The 13,347-nt window shown below is 48.4% G+C and overlaps 1 protein-coding gene across 3 annotated transcripts in view; it reads left to right on the top strand.

Moving 5' to 3' along the window:
* FBLN5 (fibulin 5) overlaps window positions 1–13,347 on the top strand; it is a 72,764-nt gene that overhangs the window by 44,819 nt on the left and 14,598 nt on the right. For all 3 annotated transcript variants that reach the window (XM_081050520.1, XM_081050521.1, XM_081050519.1), the window contains 4 exons: window positions 1,281–1,403; window positions 4,216–4,332; window positions 8,781–8,900; window positions 12,609–12,731. In XM_081050520.1, the coding sequence (XP_080906646.1) occupies window positions 1,281–1,403; window positions 4,216–4,332; window positions 8,781–8,900; window positions 12,609–12,731 (483 nt within the window). The remainder of the gene's footprint in view (window positions 1–1,280; window positions 1,404–4,215; window positions 4,333–8,780; window positions 8,901–12,608; window positions 12,732–13,347) is intronic.

Raw genomic sequence — 13,347 nt, 5'->3', positions numbered from 1 at the left:
TGGCTTGGTCCAGGGCGATGTGACCTGTTATTGCTGCATAGAGTGGGTTTGGAGTTAGGCAGGCAGGGCGGCCTGGGCTCAGCTCTTGACTTGACGCTTAATTAGCTCCCTCAGCATAGTTTCCCGTCTGTAGGATGGGGATCATGAGCCCAACATACAGGGTGATTGTGAGAATAAATACAGCAACGTACATGAGGTCTCGGGCACACCACACAGGCTCACTGAACTGCAGCTTTTAATATTATTTCCAACTGTGCGCTGTTCCATCTGGGCGAGGCACAGAGAAAGTGTGGAGGAGCAAACCTGACTGCAGTGATGAGGGGGGCGCAAGGTGCCGACAGGGGAGGGCAGGACTGACGGGGAGGAAAGGCGGGGGAGTTGGGCCAGGCAGATCCAGCCGGGGCTTCAGGTCAAAGTAAGAGTGTGGTTAGGAGGTCCCGTTACAGGATTCTGAATCTCCCTAAAATGCAGTGTGGGGTAAAGGGAAAAAGGATTCGTTTCAGTCGAAACAAACAGTTTTAAGTGCTGAATGTGTACACCAGATGTCTTGAGAAATCTGACCGTGACTGCAGCCTGGTCTTGGTGCTTTGAAGCTCTCAATTAAGACCCGACCGACTTGGACACAAGGACCTGCACATCGCCAGCGAGACAGCGACGTGTATGTAGCAGCATAGGAAAACCCAGGAGGAGCAGAGGGCAGCAAGGGACCAGCCGCAGAAGCTCCGGAGTGCAGGGAACATGGGAGGGCTCTGTGAAGCTTCACGAAGGAGCAGGGACCCCAGGCCGAAAGATCTTCCTGCATGGATTCGATTCAGTGAGCCGACTACGAGCTTTCTTTGGCAGGGGACCTTTCTTTGTCTTCTGTTATGTTCTCAGAGGTGTTTATCATAGCTCTGTGCACGCAGTAGGTACACAAAAGACTCCTATTTAACACGTGAATGAATAGGCTTAACAAAATGCATTTCTAAATCAAGTAATGGTTATTATCCAGGTGACATGCTTTGAGAAAATGATGGGATGGGATGGCAGAAAAGTGTTTAAGGATGTATGTGTGTTCTCTTCTTGGCCATTTCCCTTTGTGGATTTCTGGGAAGCAGACTAGCTGTGCCCCCCTCCAAAGAGGCCTGTTTCTTGTAGTGGTACCCGTCAGGGAGGGGCCTCCATCTTCTTGGATGCTATCAACTGCTCCCAGCCAGCCAGACAAGCAGCTGGCACCTCTGGTTGCTGCAGGGCTTTGCATAGATGTAGGTGACATTCTTTGGAATATGTCTGTATTACAGATGTGGACGAGTGTGCGACGGATTCCCACCAATGCAACCCTACCCAGATTTGCATCAACACTGAAGGCGGGTATACGTGTTCCTGCACTGATGGCTATTGGCTTCTGGAAGGCCAGTGCTTAGGTAACAGCTCTCTGGGACCCACAGGGACTCTTGGAAGTTAATGGTTGCCGGGGGTATTGTGAAATGTGGGCGTTAGCTGGGTGGGTTTTCCTTTGGGTGGGGGAGGTACACGCCGACGGAGCTTACATGTTTCACCACCTTCTAATATCAGTTATCACCATCACCATTATGTCATGATCAGAATTTTTGAATGTATTTTTTAAGAGTTCATGTTCGATTGTACCTACACCTTCTTCCTGTCTTCAGGAAGTTTATATCCAAGGCAGGAAATGATAGAGGTGAGGGTTATTCTGTCCTCGTTAGAACGCCTACTAACGGAACACTTGGCTTAGTGACAGAAAAGTTCCAAGTCTTCAGTAGATTCTGAGCTACCACCATCTCCTCCCAATAGCCCACCGTGTCCACCCCCAGGCCCACCCCACAGCGTCTTTCTTTTTACTGCTAAGGAGTCAGTGATCACCAGTTGAGAATTTTGTTCCTTACAATTGGCATGTGCTATATGAGCTGTCTGTTTATTTTTACTGGAGGGTTATTTTCCTTTCTTTCCCTCTAGTTTTTGGTCTAGCCAAGTTGAATGAATTCATAGCAATCTCTAGCTGTCACTTCAATTTCTATTTCTAGGGTGTGATTTCTATGCTGTTTTCTTGGAAAAGCCCTGCCAGTTTAATTCTCTAAGACACTGTTCTATTGCCTGGAACTCAGTCCTGCAGGAGCCGAGAAACAAATCCAAACAACATCATGGAAACAAAAAAGAAAGGTTCCTTTTTCCAAGTCTCCCTTGATGGAGACGGAGTTTTGATCGGCTCTCGATCTCTGTCTGCAGCCTCCTCGGGGCCCGATAAGCCAGCCTACACTTGGCTTGGTTCTCCTTTCCAGACGTGCATATGGCATTTGCAGGCTGCATATGGCATTTGTGTATATGGTGGTCGCTGTGCATTTTAACCAACCTCAGCTATTATGGAAAATTTGATGCCACTGCTTTGAACATAAGTAGAGCATTGTGAGTGAGTTACTTGTATGGGAACTTAATATGTAGAATTTCAGAGCTGGAAAGGATGTTAGATATTATGTCATTCAAGTTTTATATAGAGTTGGAAACTGAGACTCAAAGAGGAGGAACATTTTGGACAAAGAATTGAGTCTAAAATCTGTCTCCCGTTTCTCAGTCGTTTTTTTCCACCACAAGGGGGTGCTAGAGAGGAGGTGCCCCGGCCACTGGGGGGCTTACAGGGACGGTAGGGCCAGCCGCTGGGACGTTCCTCTGCCTGGGAGGGGGGTTCTCGTCCACAGAGCGGGAAGCTCTGGGAGGGATTCCCCTGGAAGCTGAGTGTGGTGCCACATGTACAGCCTGCTCACACTTCACATCCGAAATGAAGACCTTTCCGAATTGTGGCCGAGCCCATACCACCTCCTGGCCAAACTCCTCTTTCTCTTTAAAAACACAAGTTTCATAGCCATCTGTGACCCCTTCTGTGCACCTTTGGAGGCATTGCTTTTGCAGAAAAATAAGGGGCTGGGGGCTGCCTTACCTCTAGGGTACCCCTGGGGAGAGGATGCCCTCTCCTTTCCCTGCTGCCTTCCTGTCCTTGGTGCTGTGCCGAGCTGCACCCTGGGAAGAGGTCAGCACCATCAGCCTCACAAGTCAGTGTGCTTTCTAAGCAGGAGCTGCAGCGCGCTCAGTGGGCAGTGGGGTGGGCCAGGTTAGAAGGAGCTGGGACTCAGGGATGAAACACACTCACAAGGGCAGGGCACAGCCTCTGAGGAAGGTGGAACAATAGGGAAGGTGGGAGGTGGCGTCCTTTCTGGCAGCAGTGGGAGGAACCAGGCAGAGTGTGAGGTTCTGAGCTGGCCTCCAGAGCCTTGGATGGACCCTGGTTCCAAAGGAATGAGGGTACCAGGGAGGGAATGTGGTTAGTTTAGGAGGAGGTGAGGATGAGGTAAGAACGAGTTACAATTACAGTTACAACTACAGTTATAACTGCAGTGAGATTCACAACAGGTGTTTGTATAGGTGAGGACTCTGTCTGCACCTGTAGGCTTCATTCAAGACATCCTGTCCCACAGGAGTGAATTCTTCAGCCCATCAACTTGGGGGTTGGGAAGTGGTTTCCCAGTGACATCAGGCTCCCCATTGACTAGTATATGTCAGCTGGGAGGTCATATTGCCCGGCTCTGCTAAAGGGATCCATTCATCCACAGAGCTGCTTGCTAGGAAAGGCCAGCCATGGCTTGCAAGAGGTATGTTTATCCAGAGTTTTATGTTTGCTCTGGTGCAAGGAGGAAATCCCAGGAGAACTCCAGAGTCCTTGTATTACTGGCTTCATGGGTCTCCAGACTAATGCTACCCAGCTCATCCTGGCCAGATGCTCTTGTTCCTGATACCTGCACAAATTCTTGTCAGTGGAGCTGGTAAGGAATCTATCGGAGCGAGTCTGTTAGCTTACACTTGAAGCTAACTTGTCCTTTCCCTAAGCAGTGAAACATTTATATAGAATCTTAGCATTGACTCTTCATGTTGGAGAAAATCTTAGACACCACCCTGCCCAACATCCTTCTCTCTGCAGAACTTTCTTCTACGACTTTCAGGACAGGTTCAGGTGTTCCCAGGACTGAGATGGGTGGGGAGGATTCTAGGGAGATTGAGCCTTGGGAACTGGAGCGTGTCACCATCCCTGACACTCAGTAGGCACTGTCTTCCCATTACTTCCTCTTTGCTTCCCTTCATGGTCTCTCTCCTAATGGGTAGGAATGATGACGGGGGTGGCACTGGCGAGTGAGAAATGTCTCACCTTGCTTGTGTTTCTGTTTCTAGACATTGATGAATGTCGCTATGGCTACTGCCAGCAGCTGTGTGCGAATGTTCCTGGATCCTATTCCTGTACATGCAACCCTGGTTTTACCCTCAACGAGGATGGAAGGTCTTGCCAAGGTATGTGACATGAAAGATAACTTGAACATGATGTGAAACACTTCATGCCGTCGTCTTCAGAGTCTGACAGTTTATGTTGGTGGGAAACAGGTTTTGAAGTGTTTTTCCTCCCATTGTCACTGCCCGTTCATCCCCACTGCTTGCAGAAACCTGAGACTTGAACTGAGGAAACACGTCAAAAAGTGCTCTGAGAATTGCTGAGATGAGAACCACGGAGGCCCAGCGGCTGGGTGGCACTGTTTCGTGGCTTTGCTTCTCTGTCTGCTATTTAGAAGGAGCCGTGCCGCTTTCTTGGCTAATCAGAAATTTTCTTGCGTAGCCTGTAGCCTAAGTTCAATTCCTGGGGCCCAAAGAAGGGTGGTCAGAAAGAACTCCTGACCCTTGATGAATTGCAAAATAAACACGGACACTCCAAGCGGGCGTTTTATGGGCAATTTTGATGCCTCTCGCTACAGCACTCCCTTCAGCCTGTGCCAGGTGGGCCTGTGACCTAGCAAAGAGCCTGGTGGTGGCAGTAACTTCCTCTACACTCAGCAGTCCCCGACAACACAGAATGAAACAAGGCATTTTCTGGTTTCCCCACGATCACTTCAAATACTGATAAGTAAGAAAAACAAGCTGCATGCCTATTGTGGTTTGAAGATTTCTTCTGCTCAGGAAGTGAATGGGGGACTTATTAAGACTCAAGGAATTAGTGCAAGTCTTGCCCGGCCCCCCCACTCCCCATCCCCAACCCCCCGCCTGGGCCTCCAGTCCCTGGCAGCTGCTCTGTCCAGGGGGGAGGCAGTGCTGGAGACTCAGAATGAGGTCTTTGTCTGGAGCCCGCCACCAGGTTTTGCAGGGCCCATTTCCTTGTCACACCATTCGAGGTCTGGCTGGCAGGCTCCTAGCCAGCTAGTTGGAGGATATTATGTCTCTATTAGTTTAATCGTATCTAAATCACTGGGTAAACAGGAAGGCATCAGCCTTAAAGAGTTTGATCCTGGATTCTTTGCAAGTCTCCCCTCCAAAGCTCATTCTGCTAATTGTTCCAAGAAGTCTCGACTGTGTTCCTCTCGCCAGGAGAAGTCATTTTCTTGAGAGCAGAGGCTGGGCTGGGAGGTTGAGGGAGCTGATAGAGCGGGGGCCCTTCCTTCCCACTGGAGCAGGCAGTGGGCGCCTGGCTCCCTTGCTGCTGTGATAAGCGGCTTAGGGCTGATGCAGGTTTCTCTGTGCCAAGGCTGGGGATTGGAGGTGCCAGCCCTGGTTTTTCCCCAGAGGCTGCTGGTGTACCCAACACCTCCTGAAAAACAGCCAGGCCCAGCGGAGCCAAAAGTCCATTGTGTCCTTGAGGCCTCTCGGGGACAGGCCTGTGACAAGCAGCAGATAACACACCTGGCAATGCCAAGTCCAACAGCGGGCACAGTACCCAGACCTGGCCGCTGGGCTGTTGCATCAGCAGGTCCTGCTGGCGTGACACGGGATGTTCTGAACTCTATCGAGCTTTTGTAATCCAAACAGCTTGTGGAAGGAAGGGTGCTTTACACTCCTCCAAACGTTGTCATGTCTGCTCGTTTCACTGAACTCCAACAATAGCCTTATGGGGTAGGCAGGGCAGGTGTTTGTGGCCCTGCTTCACAGACGAGGAAATCAAGCCTCAGAAAGGTTAAGCAACGTGGCCAGAGTCATGCAGCTCGTTGGTGGCATTGTAGAGAGTAGAACAAAGGGTCTGGCCTTTCTGTCCAGCAAATTGGATTGGGGTGTAGTCTGCTCCCATGGGACTCAGAAGGGCACTTGGGCATGTGCGGATCTCAGGAAAGGGCAGCCAGGATCCCAGGGGATAGAATCCTTTGGGTCCTGCTGCTCTGCAGAAACAGCTGAGTGCTGAGAGAGAGTAGGACGCAAGCTTATCTATCTCCGTGTGGCCAGCGTCTGGCCGGAAGCCGACTGCCAAGCCGAATACTCACCGGTGCCATCCTGCCTGAACTTGCACTCCACAGCCCGGCACCATGATATTTTCTTGGCCTCCCACGTGGACAGCCTCCAAACTGGTATCTCAGTGGACGCTCTCTGCATAGCTGTCTGTTTCGTTTTTCTTTCTGAAAGCTCCAAGGATGCCAGGAAGCATGGGATTAGCTCTCCTCCTTAAGAAAAGCTTCTCAAACTGCTCATTGTGAAAGCTTTTAACTCTGAAAACACTCACATCTCTGTTCAGAGTCTTAAGAGATTTACCTGAACTTTTGAAGGGGATAGAAATTCTCTCAGCTGGAACTTTGGCAATTGGCACAAGGAGCGTGGGAGAGGTTGGTCATCCAATGCTAGCAGAAAGGGGCTCCCTCCTTCCTCTCCCCCATCCTGAGGAGCTGTGCAGAATGAATCTTGGGTTTTATGGGAAGACCCCTAACTCATGTTCCAGTTCCAACTGTACCCAGGTTAGCTTGGGGATTTAAGTACATCTCTCAACCTTGAAACAAATGTAGGCATCTTGTTAATATATAATTGACATACATTGAACTTCACTGTTCAAGGCACATGATTTTATGAACTTTGACATATGTATACTCCCATGAAACCATTACCACACTCCAGATAATGAATATCCCATTGTTCCTAACAGTTTCCCTGTGCCCTTTTGTGGTCCTTTCCTTAACCTACTGAACTTGTAACATGGGGCAACAGCCCCAAAGCAGAGTTGTTGTAAGGATTCAGTGAGTGTGAAATTCTTTTCTTTAAAAAAAGTTTTTTTTATTAGTTTCAGGTGTACAAAGCAATGTAATAGTTAGACATTTAAACCCCTCATAAAGTGATAACCCCTCTGCCAAGCTACTACTGCTCTGATACCTTATATAGTTGTTACAATACCATCACTATCTTCCTTATGTTGCACTCTACATTCTTTGACTATATTTCACCTTTTTCACCTGGCCCCCAAACCCCTTTTCCATCTATTATATTACCCTGATAGATCTAGTACCTACCTGGCACCATACCTAGTTATTACAATATTGTTGACTATATTCCTTATGCTATACCCTACATCCCTATGACTACTATATAACACCCAATTTGTTTTTCTTAATCCCTTCTCCTTTCACCCATCCTTAACAGCCCTCCCAACTTAAAGAAGTCTCTCTAAAAGTCCTTCTAATACTGGTTTGGTGGTGATGAACTTCAGCTTTTTCTTGTCTGGGAAGCTCCTTATCTGCCCTTCAATTCTAAATGACAGCCTTGCTGGGTAGAGCAATCTTGGTTGTATGTCGTTGCTTTTCATCACTTGGGATATTTCCTGCCAATCCCTTCTTGCCTGCAAAGTTTCTGTTGAGAAATCAGCTGACTGTCTTATGGGGGCTCCCTTATAGGTAACTAACTGCTTTTCTCTTGCTGCTTTTAAGATTCTGTCTTTGTTTTTAACCTTTGGCATTTTAATTATGATGTGTCTTAGTGTTGGCCTCTTTGGGTTTATCTTGTTTGGGACTCTGTGCTTCCTGGGATTGTATGTCTATTTCCTTCACCAGGTTAGGGAACTTTTATGTCATTATTTCTTCAAATAGGTTTTCAATTCCTTGCTCTCTTTCTTCTCCTTCTGGTACCCCTATAATGTGAAGAGATTCTTTTCTAATCAGTGATGTTATTTATGCATTATTGGCTTAGCTCGGACTGCCATGACAAAATGTCATAGACTGGGTGGCTTAAACAATAGAAATTTATTTTTCTCATAATTCTGGATGTCAGAAGTACAAGATCAGGGTGTCAGCGTGGTCAGGTGCTTGTGAGGGCTCTCTTCCTGGCTTGTAGATGACCTCCTTCTCTTCAGTATCCTCACATGGCAGAAGGAGAAAGAGCGAGTTCTCTGGTGTCCCTTTTTATAAGGGCACTAATCCCATTATCAGGACCCCACCCTTCGGACCTCATTTAACCTTTATTACTTCCCAAGACCCCATCTCCAAGTGCCGTCACACTGCGAGTTAGGGCTTCAACATGAATGTGGTTGGGGGTGGGGACACAATTCAGTCCACAGCAATAATAAATAGTTATTATTAGAATTGTCACATTGTTTGTTTATCTGAAATTTCAAAGTCAGTGGTGTTGGGGGAATAGCTAATTGCGACTGCAAAGACAGGAAAGAGTGGATGTTGCCTGGAAATTCCTCTTGATGAGCCTTGGGGAGTAGACTTTCTAGGAGGTGTATATGTGTACATGTATATACATGTACATGACATGTATACATGCTATTTTCATCCTTCCCACCTTGTGAGCCCCGAGGGATATATGGATGGAGCCCCTGGTACTTCAGTAAACACTTTTGAGGTCTGACTTCTCGATCTGATAGGTCCTAGATGGAGATCCTTGGTACCAGCAGATACAGTCTCCTGTGACAGCAGACTTTGTTGCCAGTGCGTTTTTTCTGCCTAGTTAGTGTGGATGTTTTGTTGTGGGAATGATCAGTGATGTGCTTTTGCTTTCCACAGATGTGAACGAGTGTGCAACAGAGAACCCTTGTGTGCAAACCTGTGTCAACACCTACGGCTCTTTCATCTGCCGCTGTGACCCAGGATATGAACTTGAGGATGATGGAGTTCGTTGCAGTGGTAATGGGCTTTAGCATTGGAGATTTCCACCTGTACTGGGGGCATAGCATAGGGGGTACAGGGCAAGGACTTCCTTTATAGGTGTTTCCTCTCATTTCCCAGAAACATCTCCAGTTTGGGACATTTCCCAGTGCAGTGGGGTCACAACCACACAAAACAGAGATGAGTCACTTCTGGAAAGGTGGAGTGGAGTCCCACTTCCCTTGTCATTTGACCCCAAATGCAAAACCCACTGGAACAACCTGTTAGGGTCTGAGATGGGGGGAAGAGGGAAAAGAGTCACCGAATTTTGCATGTTGAGTTATCTGTCCTCACCCAGCACTGACTCAAGTTCTGGGCATAAAACAGGCAGTGCTTACAGAGGGGAGTGACTCAGGAATAACAACATATCTCATAGGGTAGGGTTGGAAGGGGTGTGTGTGGAATGAATGAGATCATGTATGTAAGCGCAAACACTCTGTGAACTTCTAAAATCTCTACAAATGCTCAGTGCCGAGCTCCAGGCCTGGCACATGGTGAGCATACCGTAAATGGTTCTTGAGTCCATGAATGAATGATTGAGTAATGAATGAATGAAATCTTAATTTGGTGTGAGAACATAGATGTGATGACTTAGTTGACCTTTTAGAAATCCTTCCAAGCCCTAGAAGCTATAATTCTCTGCCCATGCTAGATTGTGGACTCTCCTCTAATGTTCTTATTCACCCTTGGAATAAGAAACTTGTAAACTCTTGTAAATTCCTTGAGAAGAGGGACAGCGTCTTACCCATATTTCTGAGCGTCCTGCACAGAGCCATGCATAGCTCTTTCTTTTATTCTTCCTTTCCCCGTGTTTTTGTAAATGTTGAATTAAAGTAAACTCCCTCCCATTCACTTCTGGCACCCTCAGCAGTTATAAATGAGCACAGTCCAAATTAATGATGCTTCGCTGTATTTTTCAAAATAAGTGGACCATGCCCTGGGGTGTGAAAATCTTTTTGTCCTGCGCAGTGGAAAGTTTCCTAATCCTGGGTTTCATTGTACAGAAACTGACCCAGGTCATGAATGGGACTGTGATAGCTCCATGTAGGACCGGAGTATACTAAGGCCAGTTCTCTGAAACAAATGAGCACCTCTTCCTAGGGCCAGGAAAGCCAGAGACTCAAGTGGGCAGTTACAGAGAGCCTTACACTGATTAAATGTCAGTCCCAGGAACAGTAATAAAATACTCTCAGGCCTGAAAAGCTACTTTCTTCCTAGATTTCAGTTGCCCCCATGGCACTCCTTGGGGAACCTGCACCAAGGAACTAATTGGTGGAAAGTGTAGCATTAGGAGATGGGATCATTTGTTTCTCCAGGAGTCCCTGCACATACACTGAGGTTTATTGACCATCCCCAGAGGCCGTCTGGTGGAATGACTCTGGAGCCAGACAGAGCTGAGTTCAAATTCTAGCTCGACTGTTTGCTGCTTTCCCTGGCTGAGTTACTTCCTGAGCCTCAGTTAAAAAACAAATACCCTCACAGGATGGTCGCAAAGATTCAATAAATTGGTGTACCTAAGTATCATTTACAGGTTGATTTCCCTTTCTCAAAACGTAAGTGTAAGAGACCTTTGGCTTTTCAAGCAGTTTACAGCCTTGGTCGTCTGGCAGGATATCCAGTTGACTCACTTTACCCAAAATTGCCATCATTCACCATGATGCCCAATCTCCTTAGACTTAGAATGACCCCTGGCCACCAAGGGCTGGCCTCAGATAGCAGCATGATGCAGAGAGAATTTGTTTCCTGTCCCTTCCTACTTTCCCCTTTCTCTGCTAATCATTTCCCCAGGAAATGGTACTCTCACTGTGTTACCGCAGCTAGTGTGGTCCCTCCCTGCGGCACCTGACCTTTCCCAGCTGTGTGCCCTTGTCCTTCAGGGATTTCTAAGCCGAGATGATCCCAGAAACCATGGTGCATTCTCACATGGATGAGTGAAAATGGCCTTGTGTGCGCTCCCTGTCAGAACCTGGGCTCGTATTTCAACTTTTTGGTCTGGGGATTGCAGACCCTCAGATAAACTGAGTGTGTGTGTTAGGGCCCCTTCCTGCCCACCGGGAGATGGGGATGGGTGCTGCCCTCTCCATCTGCACTGGAGCTCGCCCTGCTCAGCGGACTCCCCCAACCTCAGGACTCTCCACATTCACCGAGTTTAAGTCCGGAGTATGATTGACTCAGGGAGACATTATAGCACGGTGTTGATGAGCTTAGGATTTTGAGACTGGCTCGGTTCAAATCCTGGCTTTACGGATTACCTGTTCTCTGTGAATTTCATCCTTACGAAAGCTCTGTAAGCCTCATTTTTCCCTCGGTCAAATGTGCTAGTAATAGCACCTCCTTCAGAGGGCTGAGGTGAGGATTAAATCGGATGTGACAGGTAAAGCATTTAACCCAGTACTTGCTACATAGAGAACTCTCAGAAACTGCTAGGTTTTACTGCTGCTTCTACTAAAGGTATGGATGGAGTCCACAAACAACAGAAATAAATGAGGACACTCTTTGTTATGACGAGCTAGGGCCAGAGACTGGACTCTACAAGGCTCCCGGGGGAGCGGGAGGAGGCATGACCAAAGCAGATTGCACTGAGCATGCTTTAACTTGGAAATCAGCATCCTGTTCTGCTGGCTCGTGACCCATCACCTACAGACCCTGGGGAGAGATGGAAAGGAGTGTTTCCTTCTTGGATGTGAGAGGCATGGGCCACATAACACCTGGAATTATCTGATGGTGGGGGAGCCTCCGCACTTGCTGACACTCTCTGGGTGATTCCAGCTGCCCGTGGTCCGTGAGTTAGGGAGCAATCCGAGGACATGTCACATGGGGAAACTAGTGAAAGCAAGTTTTCGGGAAACAACAAATGAAAGAAAAACATGTTTTCGTTGGCGTGCTTATTGAATGAGGCTTACATGGGGGCTCTGTTGCCAAGCTGTGTGTGTGATGAAGAGTTGGCTTTTCCACCTTCTGCATCAGCTGCCACAGCTGACCATTCAGGAGCTGCCCCTTCATGTCCCCACCTCTGTAGCCAGAGTGGCCCAGCTCCAGGTTCCCCTGGCCCTCCTGCAGCAGGCAGACCACCGAGGGACGATATGCCCACCCACCCAAGGCCACTCTAGAGTCTTCTCTTTCAAGGAGGTTTTTGTACATAACGAAGTTTTCATATATTGGACAACCCCTGGCCTTGTGGATATGTCCCTTTTAGTTGTGATTATAGGAGTAATGTTTTTCAACTTTGGGGCGATCAGTAAAGTTTGCTTTTTTGGAAGACCAGGACCAGCAAATGGTTTTTGGGGTCCTGGGGAAGAGCACTGCACCCAGAAAACTCCAGCAGGCAAACAAATCTCACCTCCAGAGATGGAGGGTAGAGTCAACTGCAGGGGCAAAATGAGTGATGATTAGATGATGTAGCCTGAGCCAGAGGCAGAGGGTGTTGGAAGGGTAATGGAGACAGGTTTCACCTCCCTGGAGGAAAGAATTTTCAAACAATGAGAGCTGTCTAACTATCAGTGGGCTTTCTCAGTAGATAGTGAGCTCCCTGTCACCAGAAGTATTCAAGAAGTGAATTGGCAACTTCTTGGCAGTAGAGCTGTCGTGTATGTCAGGGGAGTGTGGGAGCTCGAGTAGATGCTCACTACGCTCTCATATCCAGGTCGTCTGCGATTATAAACAACAGGTGTAACTTGTCACCCCCAGATATGGATGAGTGCAGCTTCTCTGAGTTCCTCTGCCAGCACGAGTGTGTGAACCAGCCTGGCACATATTTCTGCTCCTGCCCCCCTGGCTACATTCTGCTGGATGACAATCGAAGCTGCCAGGGTAAGGCTGTCCAGAAGGACCTGGTTGAGGGAGGTGTAAGGTGGGGCTGGCTCAAGCTGTCTTCACCTGCGGAATCCTGTGCGGCTTTGGGAGGGTGAGAGGTGAGATCATGAGTAGTTGCTGGTGGCTCCCCGAGGGGCAGGTTCTGGGCAAGATGCCTGGGCTGGTGCCTTCCTACCTTGTGATGTATCCTTTGGCCTCAGAAAGGTCATGACCACTTTCACTTCTGTAAATGAACTCCACAGAGACAAGTGGTACCCACTAAGGTCTGGACCTGCCTCCCCAGGCAGATCTCTGTATCCCCTCTGAGGACTGCTTCTAACCCACCCAGGACGTTGTGTGGCCTGGACCAACCACAGCCCAGGCTTTCTCACGGCCCCTGGAGGGCATCCTGGTCATGTTTTTTCTACTGACTTCCTAGATAATGGATGCCAGGGAGACCTCACACATCTGACTTCTGGGTCCTCTCGGTCAGGACCCCAGGCTGTGAAAGGGGGGGTGGGTCTGGCTCAAATCGGCTGCTTGGCCCAATTTCCAGCCCCATGCTCTACCCACTGGGGCCATTGGTGAGGCTGGTAGCTGCCCAGTTGACCCATTTTCAGCCTCCCTGAACCTG

The sequence above is a fragment of the Rhinolophus hipposideros genome, assembly GCF_964194185.1.
Source record: "Rhinolophus hipposideros genome assembly, chromosome: 5".
Lineage (NCBI taxonomy): Eukaryota > Metazoa > Chordata > Mammalia > Chiroptera > Rhinolophidae > Rhinolophus > Rhinolophus hipposideros.
Note: the sequence above shows the minus strand (reverse complement) of the source record. Positions and strands in the feature narration are given on the sequence as shown.